The following is a 23,063-nucleotide window of genomic DNA, read 5'->3' on the forward strand; positions in this document are numbered from 1 at the left end:
GTGCGGTGGCTCACGCCTGTAATCCCAGCACTTTGGGAGGCTGAGGTGGGTGGATAACGAGATCAGGAGATCGAGACCATCCTGGCTATCATGGTGAAACCCCGTCTCTACCAAAAATACAAAAAATTGCATGGTGGCGGGCGCCTGTAGTCCCAGCTACTCAGGAGGCTGAGCCAGGAGAATGGCATGAACCCAGGAGGCGGAGCTTGCAGTGAGCTGAGATCGCGCCACTGCACTCCAGCCTGGGTGACAGAGCAAGACTCCGTCTCAAAACAAACAAACAAAAAATTAAGTACAAGAAGTAGAGAAGCCTGGCAAAAATCATGAAAGTGAGGGAGGTAATACGTAGACAACTGAACTGGAGGGGCACTGGTCTGAGTGAGGACTTTGGGCACAGTAACGCCACCTCATGCTTCCTGCTTTCTGGGTTTTGTCTGTTTAATTTGTTGTTGTTTTTCCCCAATATAAACTATTTTTTTTAAAAAAACCCAACCTTATTTTGGCTAAGGGGAAAGGGATTTACTTTCATTTGGGTTAAGATAGGACAGACCAAAGGTCCCTAGAGGTTAGTGGTTCAGGTTCTAACCACACAACACTGATGAATGGAAAGGGAGATGTAGGGAGAAGTAAAAAACCCTGGGCAACAGCAGAGCATGCTTCCCTTCCCACCAAGCTCTCAAATACAAGTCTGGAGATTCAATAAAAAAGATCATTCCATGACAGAGAAGACAGAAACCTGTAACTCTTTTTAATGTTTAACTTTTCTTTGTAAAAAACTTATTAAAAAAACTTAAATGGTCAGTTAAAGTTAAAAATCTATTGCTGCACAATATAACTGATTAAAAGATTTCCAGATCTCTTGACTCCAAGAGATCTCTTTCCACCCTGACCTTTCATTTCTTATAGATCTCACACTTCCAGATTTCTCTTTAGCAAACACGATCTGAAATCATTTGTAGGTAATCAACACTTGAAGCATATGGAGGCTCTGGCTGAGGGAGCAGAGTCCTAGGAGACTGAACACTGGGAGACTCAGTGTCCCCCACAGAAATCCAGACCTGGGCTCAGCCCAACACCGCCAGGGCTCCTGCACAGGACCTACGTGGCGAACCTGAGCTCGATCTTCCCCGCCAGTCCTCCTGGTCACTCCTGAGGGCTGCCGACCCTCCAGAGTGTGGCTCTCCTTCTAAAAGCTGGAGCTTCATTCCACTTTGATTCTCATCAGCTCCCATCTTCCTCCTCCACAGAGTTTCAGAACGAAGGAATGAAACTACAAGAGACCACCACCACACGGAGATCAGGTTGCCCTGGCCACTGGCACAGGAGGCCACTCAGTTCTCTCTGCTACTGCTACTCCCTGTTTTGAGGGGCCTCTGGCTCTGGCCAGGCTCAGCCTTTGGGTTCTCTCTCCTCCTTAGGCCATCCTTGTGAGCACAGGTACCTTCTCAAGGCTCTGCCGATGTCCCACACTGATGAACGTCATCCCCAGCTGCTGGCCGATGCGATAGAGCTCGTTCTCCACCTCCTCTGTCAGGGCACTGGTGGCTTCATCAAGCACTGAGGGCAGAGCACAGAGGAAGAGATCAAAGCCCTGCCCTCTGCTGCCACTGCTTCTCCTCCCACCCACACTCAACCCCGGCTGGGACCCAGGGGAGGCTGAAAGCTGCTCTGGCTTCCAGAAGCCCTGCCTCAGGGAGAAGGATGGGTCAGAGGAGCAGAGGGCCAGACTCTGTGAGGGAATCGCCTGTAAGCAGCTGCATGAAATCTCTCAGCTTCTACAGATAAGCATCAGCCACTTCCTGGGACCACTCAATCCAGGGAATCCCAGTCCCCTGCAAGAAGGTCAGTCTTTGGAAAAGTCCACACCCATCTCCCTGCCAGGCACAGCTTGGCAGGAGAGGAGGATGGGTACCCATTCATTTGATGATGGAGCCAGAAGAGCATAAAATTACAACCCTTCAAGGTTGGCTCTTGGCTCCAGCTGCTGCCAGGCAAAAAGCTTATGAGCTGGGCATGGTGGTTCATGCCTGTAATCCCAGCACTTTGGGAGGCCAATGCGGGAGGATGGCCTGAGTCCAGGAGCTCCAGACCAGCCTGGGAAACATAGCATGACCCCGTCTCTACAAAAATAAAAATAAAAAAATTAGCAGGGTGTGGTGGCACATGCCTGTAGTCTCGGCTACTCAGGAGGCTGAGGTGGGAGGATCACTCAAGCCTGGGATTTCCAGGCTGCACTGAGCCATGACTGTGCCACTGTACTCCAGCCTGGGTGACAGAGTGAGACTCTCTCTCAAAAAAAAAAAAAAAAGAGAAAAGAAAGCTTATGAGCAGGCAGTACAGCATATTCAGTGTTACTCTGAAGATGCCAAGCACTGTTTACATGGGCAGGGCCTGCTGTCCTCTTCAGCAGGGAACTCGGAGAAGCCCAGTCATGCACAGGTGTGCCTGGGTGCCCGTGAACACATGCTGCTACACCCCTGAGTGCAGACAACACATGGCATGTGCAGCCACAAGGCAGACCTTACCTGCGTACTTCGGTTGCAGGTAGAAGAGTCGGGCAAAGGAGAGCCGTTGCATCTCCCCTGGGGACAGAACATCATACCTGAGGAAAGGGAGGGGAGAGGACTGCTGGAGGAGGAAGGATATAGCTTAGCTTTTACCTAGAATGGTCTGGGTGGGAAGAGGTTTCTCTGTAGAGAGGTGAGCCCCAGGAGATAGAAGCCCCTCCCCTTTCAACCATAGGCCTACAGCCCTCACAGAGTGAGGCAAAACTCTGTTCCCAAGGACATAAACTTGCGCCCGATTGACCAGCCAAACATCTGGACTTTGGGGTCAGGAGCCGTTCCATTCCTTGACAGGGACCCTGAAACCAGTGGTCTTTATGGTGGAGCTATTTCTGAAGCACCCAAGCTCTGTTCTTACCAGTTCCAGTCCACCTGCTGGTCCAGACCCTCTGTCCTTGCCACCAAGTTGGACTGTAACAGACCCAGAGGGCACAATGTCCATGAAATGGCCAGCCCTGCTACCTGCCATCATGGGGAACCTCCCTCACTCCCCAGCGCACACACACACACATCTCTAAGACAAATATATGCCCCAGTGGCATACCAAGGTGGGGGGCTGTGGGACAGTCTGCCCCAGCCAGAGAGGAATATTCTACCAATGACACTGTTTAGACTTTCTGGAGTATGGTGATAACAAAAAAGCAAACTGCCTTTGTCAGTCCTATTCTTGTTTTAAAATTCTCCAGTGAGAGCACTACCCGCTTCCTGCCTAAACCTGGCCAACAGCACACACTGTCAATTGATACTCCCATTCTCCATCCCAGGTTCAGACTTCCAGTCCTGGGCCCAGGCACAGCAGGGCCAGCACCTGCCTACCTGTAGCTGGTGCTCCCAGGTGGGCTTGGGTCCTGAGGGTCCCTGCCCCCACTTACCAGGCCTGCCAATTCCAAGAACCTCAAGATCCTCTCATCATCAGCAGAACCTGCACAACAGAGAAGCCTTCTGCAAAAAGCCAGAGCCTCCTGGCTGGTCAAAACAGACAGGGCAAGGCTGGGCACAGTGGCTTACGCCTGTAATCCCAGCACTTTGGAAGGTTGAGGTGGGTGGATCATAAGGTCAGAAGATGGAGACCACCCTGGCCAACATGGTGAAACCCTGTCTCTATTAAATATACAAAAATTAGGCAGGCGTGGTGGCATGCACCTGTAGTCCCAGCTACTTAAGAGGCTGAGGCAGGAGAACTGCTTGAACCCGGGAGGTGGAGGCTGCAGTGAGCTAAGATCACACCACTGCACTCCAGTCTGGGTGACAGAGTGAAACTGCATCTCAAAAAATAAAAAAAAGAATAGACAGGGCACATGGCAGGGGTGGGAGCCCCAGAATGCTGGGTGAAGCCTCTGAAGTCACAGGTTGCAGCCCTTGGTAAGGGAAGGGGTGGGTGAAGGAAGGCATCACTTCCCTTGTCCCAATGGGCGTCTCTCCTTAAGGACGGAAAGACAGAATGAGGTGAGATCTGGGTGCAGACCCCAGAACAGTCAAAGGAAGAGAGGAATCCCCCTTCCTTGAATCAGCGGCCTGGCTGGGGCCTCTCCCAAAGGGCACAGGTGAGGCCACAGTCAGGTAGAGCAGGGACAACCGTGACAGGAGAGGACATGACCTGAGGAGGACCAGCTCACCTGAGTCGGGGTAGACCTCCTTCAGGGGATATATCACCTGAGAAAAGAAAAAAACCACACCAGCCTAGGAGGAGGGAGAGCAAGAGATGGAGCTGCACACAGCCCACCCTCCCTCCAGAACCCACTGGAACCTCCCAAGGAGGAGAGGTGGGAACGCCTGGCCCGGGTCAGATGGGAGAGGCTCTGGCCCACAGACAGCAGGGCAAGGTCCCTACAACCTTCAGAAGTGTGTTTAGTGGGAAGAGTGGAACAGCCTCCTGAGGGCAGGGGCCCCACAAACCCACCTCGGGTGTTTATGCGTGTGATATCTGGCGTGAGTCCTTGCCCCATTTACCTGCCTCAGGAGCTGCTCTGAGTAGTGGGCCCAATCCATGGATGTGAATACAAGGTTCTTAGAGCCAGCAGGTCCCAGGCCCGGGCCACTTTACTACCTCACCTTTTGCCCTGACTCTAGGGCCTGAGACCTGTCACAGTGCCAGAGGTCCCAGCTGTGGGCAGGTGGGGCTGAGGAGGGAGGAGTGGGCCCCCTGAACTAGGCTGACCTGCTCCCGAAGGGTCCCGTCAGTGAAGAATGGCTTTTGTGGCAGGAATAGCACCCCATGGGGCCCAAAGTCCGTCAGCATCTGCACTGAGCCTGCAGAGCCCACAGAAACCTTCATTGTGAGATCTCCCAGAAGAGGCAACTGCCTGTCTCCTCTCTTCCTTGTTCCCCAACAGAAAAGAATGGATTCTACTACACTGTCCCCGCCCTCACCCCACCCCTAGGGCCCAGGCTGGGTCAGAGGCAGGGAGGGCCTGGCTCTCACCCCGTGTACTTGTCCAGAGGCCGCCCAGAACTCGGAGCAAGGAGGTCTTGCCAGTGCCCGTGTTGCCTGTGATGAGCAGGCTCTGTCCCTCGGAGATCTTTAGGCTCAGATCCTTGATTAGGGGTTTGTCAGAGGAGGGGGCAGAGATAGAGACCCGCTCAAGGAGAAATGCTGTGTCTGCTGGCTCTGCCGCTGGCCACCCTGAGGCTCTGTGTCAGAGAAGAGAGGGGACGTGAGGAAGATGGGCAGGGTCAGTATTGCTGTGGGGGAGGCACTTCTCCCGGGAGTCACCACATGTGGATTGTTATGGGCTGACTTGCATCCTCCCAAAATCACATGCTGAAGTCCCAGTCCCCAGTGCCTCAGAATGTAACCACATTTGGAGGCAGGGTCTTCTTTTTTTTTTTTTTTGAGAGAAACTCTTGCTCTTGTCACCCAGGCTTGAGTGCAGTGGTGCAATCTCGGTTCACTGCAACCTTCGCCTCCTGGGTTCAAGTGATTTTCCTGTCCCAGCTTCCTGAGTAGCTGGATTACAGGTGCCCACCACTGCGTCCATATTTTTGGTAGACACAGGGTTTCACTATGTTGGCCAGTCTGGTCTTGAACTTGTGACTTCAGGTGATCCGCCCACCTCAGCCTCCCAAAGTGGTGGGATTATAGGTGGAAGCTTCTGTGCCCGGCTGGAGGCAGGGTCTTTAAAGAGATGATGTTAACATGATGCTGTTGGGGCGGGACCCTAATCCACTACAACTGGTGTCCTTTGAAGACAGAGGTGGCAGGGACACGCATACACAGAGGAAAGTCCACATGACGACACAGCAACAAGGTGGCCATCTACAAGCCAAGGAGTGGCCTCAGAAGAAACCAACCCTGCTGACAACTTGATCGTGGACCATTAAGCATCCGGAATTGTGAAAAAATTAATTTCTAGTGTTTAAGCTACCCGGCTTGGGGTATTCTGTCACGGCAGCCTGAGCACATTAATACAGGGGTAGGGGTGGAACTTCTACTCTGTGCCTGGGTGGACAAAGCCCCTTATGGGATTGATCTTAATCAGTCTAACGCCCATGAATCTCAAATACCATCACAGATGAGGACACTAAGAGTCAGGTGGCTAAGTAACTGCCCAGGTCACAGAGCGGTATTCATCTAATTCTAATGCTGGTGGGTCTTCATGGTGTCACAGTATGACCAGAGTACTAATAACAAGAATGGGAGTGGTTAAAGCTAAACGGTTCTGGAGTTTCAGGCTCTGCATGGATGCCTGGCAACCCACAGAACAGCAATTCCAGTTTCCTACAGACCCTCCTTTATGCCTAGCCTCTGAACTCATGGTTGCATGAAGCTTTCATTTGGAACAGAAGCAAGAGTTAAGGCATCAACTCCTAAGAAAAGCAAGTTGAGTGTACGCCCTGGAATTCAGATTGATTTTTGAAAGCTTATGATGTGGCCACTGTCCAAGCACTTTCCACAGATGATGATATCTAATCCTTACAACAAGTGAAGGAAGGTTCCATTATGACCTCCTTTTCAGATATGAAGAAACAGAACAGTTGGGGGCCGGGCACGGTGGCTCAAGCCTGTAATCCCAGCACTTTGGGAGGCCGAGACGGGCAGATCACGAGGTCAGGAGATCGAGACTAGCCTGGCTAACACGGTGAAACCCCGTCTCTACTAAAAAAATACAAAAAACTAGCCGGGCGAGGTGGCGGGCGCCTGTAGTCCCAGCTACTCACGAGGCTGAGGCAGGAGAATGACATAGACCCGGGAGGCGGAGCTTCCAGTGAGCTGAGATCCGGCCACTGCACTCCAGCCTGGGCGACAGAGCGATACTCTGTCTCAAAAAAAAAAAAAAAAAGAAAGAAACAGAACAGTTAGGTAATCTGCCCAAGGAAAGTGTGGAGAGCAAACAAATCCTGAATGCACAGAAACATTACAGATCCACACAGATACACGAATACAGACATCTCTGGGGCTAAGTGAGGTGGGAGAACAAAGACAGATATGCCGCAAGGAAAGGGGCAGGGAAAGGACTCAGCGGGAGTTGGAGGCACAGGAAAAGGAGGACACTGCAGATTCCTGTTATCTCAGGCAGAAGGTGTGTGTACTTTGCTTCCATTAGTTGGGGGAATGGTGTAAATTAACACAACAGATGCCGGAACAGCAACATCGACTGTGAACTTACATGTGCTTGGCATTCCATTTCCATCTACTCCTCACAACTCTGCTGCCCTGGGAAAACTCTGGGAAAGGGCAGGACTCCAGGGTAACCCAATCCAGGTAATGCCAGAGCCTGCAGCCTCAACTACTGCTCTGCCAGCCCCCTACTCACTTGTCCAAGCCCCACTCGCTCTCGCCTAGGATCTCACAGTCCTGCGACTTCAGGGACATGTCCAGCAGCGTCTCCCGAAGTTGCCCAATCCTAAGCAAGAAAAGAAAATCTGAGGCAGGGTCTGGGGGCCAGGTGAAGGCGAATTCCTTTTCCTATCTCACACCCACAAGTACATGGTATGTCTCTGTTCCTTTTTTCACTCAGTCACTTCTTCCAGCAGCACACACTTTGCTCAGGAGCCAGAGGGGTGGGACCCAGCCTCACCTGTGCGTGTAGCCAGCCACATCCGAGAGCGTCGTGGACAGGTCGATGAGCTGGGTGAAGCAGCTGATGAGGTAGATGCACACAAAGGCATTCTGGACAGGATGGGGAGTGGTCAAGCAGGTCTCGACTCCAGCCCACAGGCACTGGGCCAAAGGACAGAGGGGGGACAGCATGAGGGGTCACCAAAAGGGAGTCTCACCTTGCTGACCAGGGTGCTAAGCTCTGCAGGACTCAGGTCTCCATAGACCCCGCTGAAAATGGGGATTGCGATGACAACGTAACTCAGGATGCTGCCCAGATAGTCAAAGGTGTTGATGCCGACTGTAGAAGACAGATGCGTGAGACACCCAGGAACCATCCACATGCCCTGCAGGGGACACAACCCTAAGATGGGAGGCAGCACACCAATAGGGCCACATGCCTTCCCTGGATCCTCATTCTCTTGAGGATACTCACAGAAAGGCAACAGCCCCCGGCCCCCGGTGAATTCTTTCATCATGGCATATTTATCCTTGCAGACAGGAGGTAGACAGGTGTGGGAAGGGAAGCAGACCACTCCAACCCCATGGTTCCCACTTCCCTGGGCCCCCTCGCCTACTGTACAGCCAGAGCTCCTTGGACATCAGCTCCCTCTGGGTCTGAAGGAGTCTCTGCAGCCTGCGGTCTGTCCTCATGTGCTCCACATGCCCAGCTCTGACAAGGAAAGGCTGGGATGTCCACACGGCTGGAGAGGTTCTGCCAGGTTGGGGGGCCCCCGTCCCATATCACACCCTCCTTTAGAAACCAAGGCCATCCAAATGATCTTGGTCTCAAGCTCTGTCTACCACTAGCACCCATTCACGGCTTCAGTTATGCCTTATAGTATTGTCTGTGTGAAGAACATAAACTCTAGAGTTGGGCAGACCTAGTTCAAATCCTGGCTCTGGCCAGTTACTAGCTGGGTGACACAGGAAGGCTACTTAAGCCTCCAAGCCTCAGTTTTTTCATCTATAAAATAGAGCCACTAATACCTATGTAATAAGTTAGAGTGAAAATTAAAAGTTTCTAAATATAAAGTGCCAAGCCCTCAATAAATATAAGGAGCCCTCAATAAATAAAAACTATTGTTAAATAAACATACACAAAGCAGTCACTAGGTGTACCAGGTACTGCACTAGTTAGCTAGTGCAACAAAGAGATGAGAAAATTATCTGTCTTTGAGGAGCTCTCAGTCCAGAGGGCAGGCAGGTACACTGCATTCTTCATTTGGAATCGGGAGCACTAAGTATGCCCTCAGGGCCATGGCAGCAGAGAGGCTTAGCCATTAAGGGAGTCTGGGAAGGCTCTCCAGAGGAGGTGATCCGGGGTTTCAAGGATGGGAAGAAATCTGCTAAGGCAGAAAAGCTGGAGGGAAGAGAGAGGGGGCATTTCAGATTTTGCACAGAGGCCACAGAAAAACTCATCTGGAACTGTAAGAACTAACCTGCCTTCTCCAGAGTTTCATGAGCAGAGGTTACAGAATCCAAAAGCAACTTTTCTTTTTTTTTGGGGGGGGGGATGGAGTCTTGCTCTGTCACCCAGGCTGGAGTGCAATGGCAGGACCTCCGCTTACTGCAACCTCCACCTCCCGGGTTCAAGCAATTCTCCTGCCTCAGCCTCCCAAGTAGCTGGGATTACAGGTGCCCACCACCACGCCCAGCTAATTCTTTGTATTTTTAGTAGAGACAGGGTTTCACTATGTTGGCCAGGCTGGTCTCGAACTCTTGACCTCAGGCAATCCACCTGCCTCAGCCTCCCAAAGCGCTGGGATTATAGGCGTGAGCCACCATGCCCAGCCTCCAAAAGCAACTTGTTTATATACCCAGCCCTGCTCACCTCACAATCCCATCCCAGTGCAAATTCCCAGTATTCTTGGTGCCCTCAAGTGGTGGAGGTTGCAAACTGCAGCAGAGACTGAGGGACAAAGGTCCCAGGGCTATCAGATCCACCCCAACTACAGGTGAGCCAAGCAGTAGCTTCCACTTAAATGCAAACCTCCGCCTACACTATCAATCCTAATGCTGATTTCAGAGTCCTCACATAAGGCAGAGCACAGGGACTGGCGCTGGCCCCGGAGGGAAGGGATGGGATTTCATGCTGCTGCTCCTGCTACTGCCGTCAGGAGACCAGACGCTTGGCTCCATTAGACAGCATTGTGAGGAGGTCTCCTGGTTTTCTGAGAAGCTCCCGTTCCACCCCACACTACAAGACAAAGGATCAGGCCCGGACCTCAGACTGGCAAGAAAGCTTCTTAACAGACAGAAGAGCAGAGGCAGAGGGATGTCTTACAGTCACCAGCAAGAGGACGAGGCATTCATTCATTTGACAATTTCAGGCCCTGCGCTAGGCCACTAAGACTAAAGCTGGCCACAATAAGGAACCACCAGCTTCAGAAGCAAACCCCTGTACCTAAGGACAAGGCAGACAAGGGCAGGGGAGGTAGAGGGAGAGGGTCACAGCCAAGTGTGACAACACTCAGCCCCTGAGCTCAGTGGTGGTGGGAGAGTTGTAGGATTCATCTTTCCTTCTCCACTCTCAGCTCTGGCAAGGCAGAAGGGGAACTATCTCTCCAGACTCACCTGTAGAACGCGGCAGGCTCTGCATTCACCCGAATCTGCATGTGCTTGAACCTGGGAGGACCAAAGGGAAATGTGCGCTGACCACAGGGAGTACTGGCCCCACTCCTGTTGGAGTCCTGAATCAAGAAGACACCCCCCACCACAAAGTGGAGCCCGGCTCTGCCTGAAAACTGTCGCTGCCTCAGTCTGACCCTTTCCTGGACTGTTACTGGGTAGAAAACCCCGTGGTGTGGCAGGAGCTCTGCAGAGACAGGGCTGCCCCTCAGCTTTCTGCAGAGAGGACGGGGGTATTCCTGCTCACAGCATCTCCTCCTCCCAGGGCCTGGCCTGAAGGAGGGGGACAAGAAGCACAGGGTAGGCCGGGCGCGGTGGCTCAAGCCTGTAATCCCAGCACTTTGGGAGGCCGAAGCGGGTGGATCACGAGGTCAGGAGATCGAGACCATCCTGGCTAACATGGTGAAACCCCATCTCTACTAAAAAATACAAAAAACTAGCCGGGCATGGTGGCGGGCGCCTATAGTCCCAGCTACTCGGAGGCTGAGGCAGGAGAATGGCGTAAACCCGGGAGGCGGAGCTTACAGTGAGCCGAGATCGCGCCACTGCACTCCAGCCTGGGTGACACAGCGAGACTCCGTCTCAAAAAAAAAAAAAAAAAAAAAAAAGCACAGGGTAGGTGCTGGATCCATCGGCTGCTACACCCAACTGATCCAAGACAGCGTGGTTACGCCAGGGAATTGAGAAGGCTAACAGATGACAATGATGATGGTGATGGCCAGCCAGACACGGTTCTCAGTCCTTCTCAGGTATGATCTCATTAATCCTCCCAATCCTCTTGGTAGGCAACAGTACCATTTCCACTTTAAAGACAAGAACTTTGAAGCCTGGAGAGGTTAAAGACCTCTCCAAGATCACACAGCTAGTAACTGGCACAGCTAGGATTTGAACTTAGGCAGTCTTACTCCACATCCCCTTCTTCAACCATTATGCCCCAGCCCAGAAACCTCAAGTGAGGGAGACACACCTAAAATCTCCCTCCAGCTTCTCCTGATGCACCAGCTTCGTCACAATGGGGCCCATCAAAGTTTTGTTCACCACGGTCCCCAGGATGAAATACCCGAAGATGCTCACAGGCCCGAGCCAGCCTGTGCTGAAATACAGAGAGAGGGAGAGAGGGTGTGGGGTGCCACCTATCCCCACAGGCCTCAGCCCTTACCCCTGTCCCCTCTTGGGTAGCCCCTGTCCAATCTGAGTAGCCCAGTGGGCCGTCTGCTCCTATGTGGGGGCATCTGGCATGAGCTGTCAGAGCCAGGATACCTGTGACACTGCAACAACACAGGGCCAAAGGAAGGGCAGGGGCCTGAGCACATGGGATGGGAAGACTCCCTAAGGTTTAGGTGGGAGAGAAGGGAAATAAGCTTCTCTTGGATCTTGACCTGGGAGAGCTGAGGACTCTCTGGGGAAACACCAGGCTGGGGAGGAGGGAGGCTTCACCTTTGGAAGCACTGGTAAGTATAGTAGACGAGGGTGAACGGGGAGACGATCAGCTTGCTGGCCATGCTGCTGAGCTGCCGGCAGAATCGCTCCACGTCCTGGCTGATGCGCTGGTCCCTGGAGCCAACGACACAGAGTAGCTGGACCCAGGGAGATGGGCCCAAAGGTGGAGAGAGCAAGACACTTTCACATCACCTCTGCTCCTGACCTTGCCTCGCAGTGCTGTAAGCACTGACCCTGCGGGAAGAGGGAACCAGACAAGGCTGGTTGCCTAGGGGCAACTAAATCCTGGGGCCTTTAAACAGGGTTCTAGAGAGTTGCATCTTATGGTGCCTCAGTTAATCCCCTGAAAAAGCTCTGAGCAGAGTCAAAGAAAAACTTGAAGGTAGATGAGCTGCTTTTTTTGGATGATGAAGAAAACTATTCCCTTTATCTCAATCCTCCCAAATTTCTCTTATATAAACCCTACCCTGGCCCCTGTAGTTATCTGGCTGTGAAAGCTCCAGGTTGTGAGGCACACCTGTAGTACCAGCTACTCAGGGAGCAATGGCAAGATGGAAGCCATAGCCATCAGAAAGGGGCCTAGAAGTTAGGTAGCAGCAACAGCCTCCCAGACATCTTTGCACCAAAGCTCAGCTTGAGCTGAGAGGCACCCCAGGCAACAAAGTGCTTGCAAGGAAGGCGGTGAGTGAGGGGATGGGTGTGAAGGAGACCCCATATGTCTCATCTCACCACTAGGGCCATACTGACTCCTATTCCCAATGAGCGATGTGACCTTGGGCAAGTCACCTGCAATCTCTGGGCTTCAGCTTCCTCATCTGTAAAATAACAATAGCTAACTTACAGTGGAACACTTGCTATGTGTCAGGCACTGTACATGTGCATTACATGAATGGTATCATTTCATCCTCACTACATCCTTTGAGATAGGAACTATTATCATCCTCATTTTACAGAAGGGGAACCTGGGGCTTGGTGACTTTAAGAGCTATAAGCTGAGTGGTGATAGAATGGGGATTTGAATCCTAGACTGAGTCCTAGATAGTGGTATTTTTTTAACTGATGAAAATCTAAGAGCTAGTTTTTCTAGCAAGGACATTTTCTTTAGAGGGTGCCTTACTGGAAGACTAAGATATAAAAAATGAAAAGGACAAAAGGAAGCTGCTCCTGACATTTTTTTTTAAGAGATAGGGGTTTCTGCTATGCTGCCTAGGCTAGAGTACAGTGGCTATTCCCAAGCGTGCTCACGGTGCGCTACTCCTGGACTCAAGTGATCCTCCTGCCTCAGCCTCCTAAGTTGTTGGGACTACAAGTGCATGCTACTGCACCTGGCAGGCTTCTTTTTAGCAGCCCTGCAGCTTCTCCAGGGGTCCTCTGCAGGGCACCCTCCCCCATGACTCTGGGCAGCAGTATTTGAAAACAACTGTAGATGATCTCCATGGGGTCTGCCGCCAGGAGTCTCCAGGGCTAGGCCAGATGGAAAGGACCACACAGAGTGTAGAAAGGACTAAGTTGGGGCACCTACGGGTTATCGATGTCATCCCGCAGCACATTGAGGGTGTAGTACACACGGCCCCGGAAGTAGAGGCAGTGGAGGTGCTCAGTGAGGTCCTTCCTCCAGCTCACATACAGCAGGTTGCAGGTGAACTGATCAAAGCTCTTCAGCTGTGCAGTAGGGGAAGCAAGCGGAAGGGAGAGATGGCTTCCTGAAAATCTCAGCTCAAAGCTCACGGCTGGCAAGAGCCTCCACTGACCCATCCCAGCCTACTCTGACTCTGATTACTCTGTCCACTCAGCTCTTTTCTTGTTTAAATCATCAAGTCATGAGACTTTCCCTTGCTCACTGACTCACGTGTTCATTCCTGCACCAATTTTTTTTTTTTTTGAGATGGAGTTTTACTCTTGTTGCCCAGGCTAGAGTGCAATGGCATGATCTTGGCTCACCACAACCTCTGCCTCCCAGTTTCAAGCGATTCTCCTGCCTCACCCTCCCGAGTAGCTGGGATTACAGGCAGGTGCCACCATGCCCAGCTAATTTTGTATTTTTCGTAGAGACAGGGTTTCTCCATGTTGGTCAGGCTGGTCTGGAATTCCTGACCTCAGGTGATCTGCCCGCCTCGGCCTCCCAAAGTGCTGGGATTACAGGCATGAGCCACCACGCCCGGCCTCCTTCACCAAACATTAAAGGGCTTACCAGAGGCAAGACCCTCAAGCCTCTTTCTACACTGTCTTATTTTGAGAGTAGATGAGCTTCTGAAAACTGGAGACCATATTGTCGATTCCATTTATGTTTTTACTCCTTTGTCCCCCAAGCTTGGGACAGAGATTTGTATGCATAGGTGCTTACTGAACGAAGACCCAACAAAAGTGGCCACGGTATGACGAGAAGTGGCTTCCCCAAAAAAAAACAGGTGGCACAGCCTGGCAGAGAGCATTAGGCTTGAGTTCTGGCAGAGCCCTGAGTTTAGCAGACTCATTTACCACTTCCAGAGCAACTATGTGCTAAGCACTAGGGACATTATGAGCTCACAGTTTAGCCAGAAAACAGTTACAAAGGTGTGAGGAGTGTTACAACAGAGGTAAACTCAAGGAATTAGTTAAGTACAGAAAAAGGGTAGAGTTTGGTGGAGGGGACACAAAGGAGAAAGCTGAGGAAGACCTGAAAGAGGTAACAATGGAGGGATGATGAAAAGTGAGCAGGCGGTAGCCCCCTACTGAATGAGGGGTAGGGGAGGGGGCCATTGTGCAAGAAAGCACCAGTTCAAAGGCTGGGAGGTGTGACATGGTGCCAGGATAAGTCACAGCCTCGGTCCCACAGAGGACGAGCAGCAGCTCCGGCTGCCGAGCCCAGTTTTAATGAGCTGCCGGAAACAAGAGTTCTAGGAAGGAAAGGGGCAATGATCAGTTCTGCTAAATGCTGAATTAAACCAGAACCTGTGGCCTGGGCCCAGGAGTTGAAACATCTGAGGAATCATTTCCACGTGGGCCAATAGCAAGATCAATGTGCTTAATAAGGGCAACTATGCCTTTAGTTCCCAGAAAAGGGAGGAAACACACCCCTACAGCTTGCTTCCTGCTTCCTGGAGGCTAAGTACCACTAGGCATTATAATCACACTGGACGGGAGAGGAAGAGAGACACAGAGAGAGGGAAAGATCTTACCGTGGAGTTCAGAACAATGAGCATGACAGCCAGGAATGTCAGAGTCTTAAACCCTTCCAAGTCTTTGTTTCCCAGGACACCATAGTACTGACTGGGGATCAAGCCAACTTGGTAGATCACCAATTGCTCTGAAAGGAGGGAGAGGAGTAATAAATCAGTGATGAGGGGTTAAAAAGAAGTGAGGCTTCTTCCTGACTCCCTGCCTCATCAGCACCCCAAAGAGGTGAAAAGGGGCTGGGCATGGTGGCTCACGCCTGTAATCCCACCACTTTGGGAGGCTGAGGAGGGTGTATCACCTGAGGTCAGGAGTTTAAGATCAGCCTGGCCAAGATGGTGAAACCCTGTCTCTACTGAAAAATACAAAGATTAGCCGGGTGTGGTGATGGGTGCTTGTAATCCCAGCTACTCGGGAGGCGGAGGCAGGAGAATCGCTTGAACCAGGAAGGCAGAGGTTGCAGTGAGCTGAGATCCTGCCACTGCACTCCAGCCTGGGGCAACAAGAGAGAAATTCCGTCTCAGAAAAAAAAAAAAAAGATGGAAAGGGACCCCAAACCAGAGCTCCCCTCTCTCCTCTAGTCTGGGCTCACTCACTCACCCAGTAGGGTCAGGCACAAAAGGGTCAGGAACATCAAGGCATTCTGTGATGACCAAGAAGGAAACAAAACCTTCAGTATCTGCAGGAACCGCTGGAGAAATTGCAGATCCAACCTCGGCCTGAAGAGAAGGTGGGGAGGCAGAGAAAAGCCCAAGATGTAATTAAGCCTTAGGGAGTAGTTATTAAGCGTATCCACATTGTTCTGCAAAGGGTCCAGGCCATGCAGAAAGAACGGTTTCCGAATGCTGAAGATGGTAGGCTGGGAACAGACCACGGATACAAAGGAAATTCTTCGGCCAAGCATGGTGGCTCATGCCTGTAATCCAAGCACTTTGGGAGGCCGAGGCAAGAGGATTGCTTGAGGCCAGGAGTTCGAGACCAGCCTGGCCAACATGGTGAAACCCCATCTCTACTAAAAACACAAAATCAGTTGGGCATGGTGGCACACACCTGTAATCCCAGCTATTTGGGAGGCTGAGGCAGGAGAATCACATGAACCCAAGAGGCAGAAGTTGAAGTGAGCTGAGATCATGCCACTGCACTTTAGCCTGGGCAACAGAGCGAGACTCCATCTCAAAAAACAAATAAAACTGTTACTGGCAGATGATGTGATCATTTACACAGGAAACAAGCAAATTGACAGACAAACTGTTGAAAATAAAGAGTTTACCAATGTCATTAGATATACAAATATCAATAGTGTTCTTCTATACTAGCAATAATCAATTACAAAATATAAAGAAAATAAGCAAAAAACCTACAGAAAAACTATCAAATATCCAGGAGTTAACTTTTACATATTGGCCGGGTGCAGTGTCTCACGCTTGTAATCCCAGCACTTTGGGAGGCTGAGGCGGGTGGACTACCTGAGCTCAGGAGTCCAAGACCTGCCTGAGCAACACAGTGAAATCCCATCTCCACTAAAATACAAAAAATTAGCCGGGTGTGGCGGCATGCGCCTATAGTCCCAGCTACTCCGGAGGCTGAGACAGGAGAATTGCTAGAACCCTTGACGCAGAGGTTTCAGTGAGCTGAGATGGCACCACTGCACTCCAGCCTGGGTGACAAAGCGAGACTCCGTCTCTTAAAAAAATAAATAAAATAACATATTAGACATTTTAGAGGGAAAATGAAAAAGCTCTATTGTAGGACATGAAAGAAGACCTAGAAAGACAGGCCTGGCTTGACCCAACATTATGAAGACCTCAGTTCTTTCTTTTCTTTTTTTTTTTTGAGATGGAGTCTCGCTCTGTTGCCTAGGCTGGAGTGCAGTGGTGTGGTCTCAGGTCACTGCAGACTCCTCCTCCCAGGTTCAAGCGATTCTCCTGCCTCAGCCTCCCGAGTAGCTGGGATTACAGGTGCCTGCCACCACCCCTGGCTAATTTTTTATATTTTTAGTAGAGACAGGCTTTCACCATGTTGACCAGGCTGGTCTCAAACTCATGATCTGCCCGCCTCAGCCTCCCAAAGCACTGGGATTACAGGCATGAGCCGCCACATCCAGCCCGAAGACCTTAGTTCTAACAAAAGCAGTCTATAGGTCGGGCGTGGTGACTTATGTCTGTAATCCCAGTACTTTGGGAGGCCCAGGTAGGTGGATCACTTGAGCCCAGGAGTTTGAGACCAGCCTGGGCATCATGGCAAAACCCTGTCTCTACAAAAAATACAAGAATTAGCTGGGCATGGTGGCGCACACCTGTAGTCCCAGCTACTCAGAGGGCTGAGGCAGCAGGATTGCTTGAGCCCAGGAAGTCAAGGCTGCAGTGAACAGAAATCTTGCAACTGCACTCCAGCCTGGGTGACAAAGCAAGACCCTGTCTCAAAAAAAGCAAAAAACAAAAGCAATCTATAAATTCATTGTAATACCAATCAAAAGCAGGACTTCTCTGAGGAACTTTGTATGGAAATATAAAAGGTCCCTAGCTTAGGGCAATTATGAAAAACAGGAGAGGACGAGGAAGAGACCCAAACCATCAGGTTATTAAGACATATCAAATTACAGCGCTAGAATAATACTATAGTATTAACACAAGAACGAAAAGACCAATGGGACAGACAAAAAAAAAACCCTACAAAAACCACGCACAAAAAACCCACAGAACAAACACCTATGTTCACATAGGCACACAATAGAGGTTACAACACAAGAAAGGACACATTAATACTAATAACTGCCAGCACTTATGAAGCATGCACTATGTGCCCTATTCTAAATGTTTTACATGTATAATTCATTTAAAGGCCACGACCCTAGGAAATAGGGACTATATCCTATATTATGGATGAGGAACGGAGGCAAAAAGGGGTGAAGTAATTTGTCTTGTGTCACCCACCTGGTGAGTGGCAGCCTTAGAGCTTGAACACAGTCAACCTGCTCCAAGAATCTGCACTCTTAACTATGCTATACAGCTTCTCTAATTTTTAACTAATTAATTAGTTATTAATTGGGTCAGGTGTGGTGGAATCGAAAACAGTGGAAAAAATCTTAGGTCATTATCTCAAACCATTTACAAAAATAAACTTAAGGCCTGGAGTGATGGCTCATGCCTGTAATCCCAGCACTTTGGGAGGCTGAGGTGGGCGGATCACCTGAGGTCAGGAGTTCGAGACCAGTCTGACCAACATGGTGAAACCCCATTTCTACTAAAAATACAAAATTAGCCGGGCCTGGTGGCACATGCCTGTAATGCCAGCTACTTGGGAGGCTGAGGCAGGAGAACTGCTTGAACTCGGGAGGCAGAAGTTGCAGTGAGCCGAGATTGTGCCATTGCAACAAGAACCTGAGCAACAAGAGCGAAACTCCGTCCCCAAAAGAAAAAAAAAAAAACCTTAAAAAACTACAAATGGATTAAAAATCTAAATGTGAAAAGTAACACTATTATGTTAGTAGAAAGAAATGTAGAAAAATATCTTAATGAAGGTACCTTAAAAACCTATACAAGGGAAACTGATGAATTTAACTTCATTAGAATTAAATGTTTTTATTCAACACACTGCCATAGATTAAGTTAAAAGACTTGGAGGTGGTATCTGCAGAGTGCAAAACCAACAAGGACTTTAAATCTCTCTCTTTTTTTTTTTTTTGAGACGGAGTTTTGCTCATTGCCCAGACTGGAGTGCAATGGCGTGATCTCGGCTCACTGCAACCTCCGCCTCCCCGGTTCAAGAGATTCTCCTGTCTCAGCCTCCTGACAAGCTGCGATTACAGGCGCATGTCTCTACACCCGGCTATTTTTGTATTTTTAGTAGAGACAGGGTTTCATCATATTGGTCAGGCTGGTCTCGAACTCTTGACCTCAGGTGATCCGCCTGCCTCGGCCTCCCAAAGTGCTGGGATTACAGGCACGAGCCACAGCGCCCGGCCTAAAATCTTTTTTTTTTTTTTTTTTTTTTTTTGAGACAAGGTCTTGCTCTGTTGCCCAGGCTGCAGTGGTGCACTCTTAGCTCGGGGCAACCTCTGCCTCCCGGGTCCAAGCGATTCTCCCACCTCAGCCTCTTTAGTGGCTGGGAGTACGGGCGTGCGTCAACACGCTCAGCTAATTTTTGTATTAGAGATGGGGTTTCACCATGTTGCCCAGGCTGGTCTCGAACTCCTGGACTCCAGTGGTGCAACCACCTCAGCCTCCCAAAGCGCTGACAGGTGTGAGCCACCGGGCATGGCCAGGATGTAATATCTAGAGCCTACAAGAATTCCTGGCCGGGCGCAGTGGCTCAAGCCTGTAATCCCAGCACTTTGGGAGGCCAAGATGGGTGGATCACGAGGTCAGGAGATGAAGACCATCCTGGCTAACAAGGTGAAACCCCGTCTCTACTAAAAAAATACAAAAAACTAGCCGGGCGAGGTGGCGGGTGCCTGTAGTCCCAGCTACTCGGGAGGCTGAGGCAGGAGAATGGCGTGAACCTGGGAGACGGAGCTTGCAGTGAGCTGAGATCCGGCCACTGCACTCCAGCCTGGGCGACAGAGCCAGACTCCATCTCAAAAAAAAAAAAAAAAAAGAATTCCTGCAAGCCAGGAACATAGGAAATCCATAGAGAAGTGGGAAAGGATATAAACAGGCAATTCAAAAAAGGGAAAACCCACATTTTTTTTTTTTTTTTTTTTGAGACGGAGTCTCGCTCTGTCGCCCAGGCTGGAGTGCAGTGGCGCAATCTCGGCTCATTGCAAGCTCCGCCTCCCGGGTTCACGCCATTCTCCTACCTCAGCCTCCCGAGTAGCTGGGACTACAGGCGCCCGCCACTGCGCCCGGCTAATTTTTTTCTATTTTTTAGTAGAGACGGGGTTTCACCATGGTCTCGATCTCCTGACCTTGTGATCCGCCCGCCTCGGCCTCCCAAAGTGCTGGATTACAGGCGTGAGCCACCGCGCCCGGCCTAACCCACATGTTTAATAAACACATGAAAATGCAGGCCGGGCGCAGTGGCTCACGTCTGTAATCCCTGCACTTTGGGAGGCCGAGACGGGTGGATCACCTGAGGTCAGGAGTTCGAGACCAGACTGGTCAACACCCCCGTCTTTACTAAAATACAAAAAATTAGCTGGGTATGGTGGCGTACGCCTGTAATCCCAGCTACTCAGGAGGCTGAGGCAGAAGAATCGCTTGAACCCGAGAGGCGGAGTTGCAGTGAGCCGAGATCGTGCCACTGTACTCCAGCCCAGGCAACAAGAGCAAAACTCCGTCTCAAAAGAAAGAAAGAAAGAAAGAAAATGTACACGATGGGATACCACCTTACACCCACCAGCCTGATAAACATTACAAAACCAACCACCACCGGACGATGGAGGGATACTGGGAAACAGGAAGCTTTAGGTACTATCTGTCGTGAAGTATAAACTGGTGTGACCATTCCAATGAACAATTCAGCAAAATTAGATATGACCAGGACCCAACTCTGGGGTGGATACCCAGAGAAATGCACCAATATCCAAAAGGAGACAACTGCCAGAATATTCATGACAGTGTGGCCTCTGGGGTGTTAATACTAGAAAAAAATCTAGGTATCCACCACTAGGGGAATAAGTCTATGCACATAGCAGCACTCAGAAGTGAAAACGAGATGACTAGCATGGATGGACTCAAAAACACAACGTTGGGGAAAAAAGGTTTAAAGAAAAATCACAGCATATTATCTAGGAATTCGAAACCACTATATAGATGTCAAAGTAACACGCGCAAAAATTTACACAAGTTGGACCGTAAAGCCACTTATATAACACACCAGAGTGGCTGTCTAAAAAGGGGAGTGAAAGGGGTCTGGGAATAGGAACGAAGAGAGGAAGTGATAAACAAGGAGCCTTGCATTGGCCCACAGGGTGTCAAGAACTGAGAAGGATTAACTCAATTTTGTGCACCTGAGGTTCTTTTTTCAAAAAAAGAAAGCCAGTTGCGAGAGAGCGGGTCCCACACCAGGTGCAGGAGATGGCACAAGTCCGGCCAAGAACGGAGGGGGCCGCGGCCGGTGCGGAACGGCCTCGAGCGGCGGGAGGGCGGACGCCCCTTCGAGAGCTCCTCTTTCTCTCAGAAGTCGTGGGTGCGAGACGGGGACGCCAGGGCGGCGGACGAGGCACGGTGGGCAGGAGAGCGCATTCCCCACAGCCCCGAACTCCTGCTCCCAAACCTCCTCCCCAACCGCCCTGCTTACCTGGCGGCAGCTCCGGGCGCCTGCCCCGGGACCGCCATGACCTGAGACCCGAGGGACTCTGGAACCCGGCGGCCCGGAGTTCAGCACTGGGCAGAGTCCGGGGAAGGGCGGGGCCCCGGGGACCACAGAGACGGCGGCGGATAGAGAGGAAGGCGCGGGAGACGCGGCCTCTCCCGGAAGCGACCGACGTCTCTAAAAGTACCAGAGAGTGGACTCGGCTGACCCGGCAGCTACATCGCCCCCATCTTTTCTGGGAGGCTTCCCTTTTGACAATGGGTCGCCGAGAGTGTAACTACCTTATGGCAAGTATTTTAGATTCTGAGTATAATAGATGTTTTATATATTCTCCCAGAGAAGCCAGCATGATCTTTAAAAAAGTATAAATTAGGCTTCCAGCCGGGCGCGGTAGCTTACTCCTGCAATCCCAGCACTTTGGGAGGCCAAGGCGGGAGGATCGCTTGAGCCCAGGAGTTCGAGACCATCCTGGGCAACATGGCAAGATCCCGCCTTTACAAAAGATAAAAATATTAGCCGGGGTTGGTGGCAAGCGCCTGTGGTCCGAGCTACTCTGGAGGCTGAGGCAGGAGAATCACTTTGGCCCGGAAGGTCAAGGCTGCAGTAAGCCGTGATTGTGCCACCGCACTCCAGCCTGGGTGACAGAGAGAGACCCTGTCTCAAAAATAAATAAATAGATGATGATGATCAATGGATAAGATAGATAGCTGAATGAATGAAATGCTTATCAGTTGACTGATTGGTACCCAAAGGGAGGTGGGAAATGGCTCAAAAAAAAAAAAAAAACAAAAAAAAACAGCATGATCTCACAGGTCCGTAAATTTGAATCTGGATATATCTTCTCACTTTCCTTCAATCCTTATTAAGTTTCAACAGCATGCCAAACACACCACAACATACATGTATCACTTGTCTTTATGGAAGTTGCAGTCTAGCTGGGTAGGTCAATCCGTTGACAATTACAACTGTCTTTTTTTTTTGAGACGGAGTCTTGCTCTTGTTGACCCGGCTAGAGTGCAATGGCGTGATATCGGCTCACTGCAACCTCAGCCTCCCGGGTTCAAGCGATTCTCCTACTTCAGCCTCCCGAGTAGCTAGGATTACAGCCATGTGCAACCATGCCCTGCTAATTTTGTATTTTTAGTAGAGACGGGGTTTCTCCATGTTGGTCAGGCTGGTCTCGAACTCCCGACCTCAGTTGATCCGCCCACCTCAGCCTCTCAAAGTGCTGGGATTATAGGTGTGAATCACTGCGCCTGGCCTACAGCTGTCTTTATGAAGTGCTGTGACAAACATATCTTACAGCAGGGGTTCTCAGCCTTGGCGCCATTAAGTTTTGGGGCCTGATCATTCTTTGTTGAGTAGGCTTTCCTATGCAATGTAGAATGTTTAGCTGTATCCCAGGCCTCTACCCACTAGATGCCAGTAGCATTCCCTGTGACCCAGGCATCCCAAAATGTCTCTAAACATTGCCAAATGTCCCTTGGGGAGAAAGGACCAAAATTCCAGCTTTACTGGAATGGAGCTTTACTCCACCCCCTAGCGTTGAGAACCACTGCCCCAGAACCAGAGAGAGAGGCATTTAACTCAGCATGGGAAAAAGTGGAATCTAGGAAGACTTTGAAGAGGAAATAACTTTATTCAAGTATGTCTTTCTTATTTTGAAAACCAAAAATATAGGATACAATTTTCAAAAAATTAATAAGGCAACCAAAGTATTAAAGCAAGCAACCTCACCTGTCTAGGGTAATCTAGGTTTACAGATCTAGTCCCGTTTCACTCTAAAAAATGTCCTAGTTTGGTATTCAGTGGCATTACTGTCCCAGGGTGCCTCAGCATTATCTATTACTATAAACTTTTAAGAAGTAGCAGGCCGGGCACGGCGGCTCACGCCTGTAATCCCAGCACTTTGGGAGGCTGAGGCGGGCAAATAACCTGAGGTAAGGAGTTCAAGACCAGCCTGGCCAACGTGGTGAAGTCCC

The 23,063-nt window shown here is 50.5% G+C and overlaps 1 protein-coding gene across 6 annotated transcripts; it reads right to left on the reverse strand.

Moving 5' to 3' along the window:
• Nucleotides 1–727: 727 nt before the first annotated feature.
• ABCD4 (ATP binding cassette subfamily D member 4) lies at nucleotides 728–21,179 on the reverse strand. 6 transcript variants are annotated; one of them, XM_007987266.3, is made up of 19 exons: nucleotides 21,067–21,179; nucleotides 15,427–15,545; nucleotides 14,832–14,959; nucleotides 13,196–13,335; nucleotides 11,671–11,787; nucleotides 11,201–11,326; nucleotides 10,180–10,230; nucleotides 8,181–8,275; nucleotides 7,782–7,903; nucleotides 7,583–7,674; nucleotides 7,319–7,408; nucleotides 4,987–5,195; nucleotides 4,723–4,814; nucleotides 4,181–4,217; nucleotides 3,437–3,486; nucleotides 2,923–2,975; nucleotides 2,526–2,602; nucleotides 1,442–1,557; nucleotides 728–1,270 (listed from the first exon to the last, which is right to left on the reverse strand). In XM_007987266.3, the coding sequence occupies exons 1-19, from the start codon at nucleotides 21,102–21,104 to the stop codon at nucleotides 1,202–1,204; spliced, it is 1,821 nt and encodes a 606-aa protein (XP_007985457.3). In that variant the 5' UTR covers nucleotides 21,105–21,179; the 3' UTR covers nucleotides 728–1,201. The 6 variants fall into 6 exon arrangements, with proteins under 6 accessions (XP_007985457.3, XP_072867255.1, XP_072867257.1 ...); XM_073011154.1 differs by lacking the exons at nucleotides 14,832–14,959; nucleotides 21,067–21,179 and having other exon boundaries at nucleotides 15,427–15,522; XM_073011156.1 differs by lacking the exons at nucleotides 13,196–13,335; nucleotides 14,832–14,959; nucleotides 21,067–21,179 and having other exon boundaries at nucleotides 15,427–15,530.
• Nucleotides 21,180–23,063: the final 1,884 nt, after the last annotated feature.

Source organism: Chlorocebus sabaeus, chromosome 24 (genome assembly GCF_047675955.1).
Source record: "Chlorocebus sabaeus isolate Y175 chromosome 24, mChlSab1.0.hap1, whole genome shotgun sequence".
Taxonomy (NCBI): domain Eukaryota; kingdom Metazoa; phylum Chordata; class Mammalia; order Primates; family Cercopithecidae; genus Chlorocebus; species Chlorocebus sabaeus.

Coding starts and splice junctions, on each gene's coding strand:
- ABCD4 (XM_007987266.3), bottom strand. CDS start 21,104: ATGGCGGTCCCGGGGCAGGCGCCCGGAGCTGCCGCCAG. Junction 7,675..7,781: donor TTAGCACCCTGGTCAGCAAG/GTGAGACTCCCT, acceptor CATCCTGTCCAG/AATGCCTTTGTGTGCATCTA. Junction 7,409..7,582: donor GTGGCTGGCTACACGCACAG/GTGAGGCTGGGT, acceptor TTTCTTGCTTAG/GATTGGGCAACTTCGGGAGA.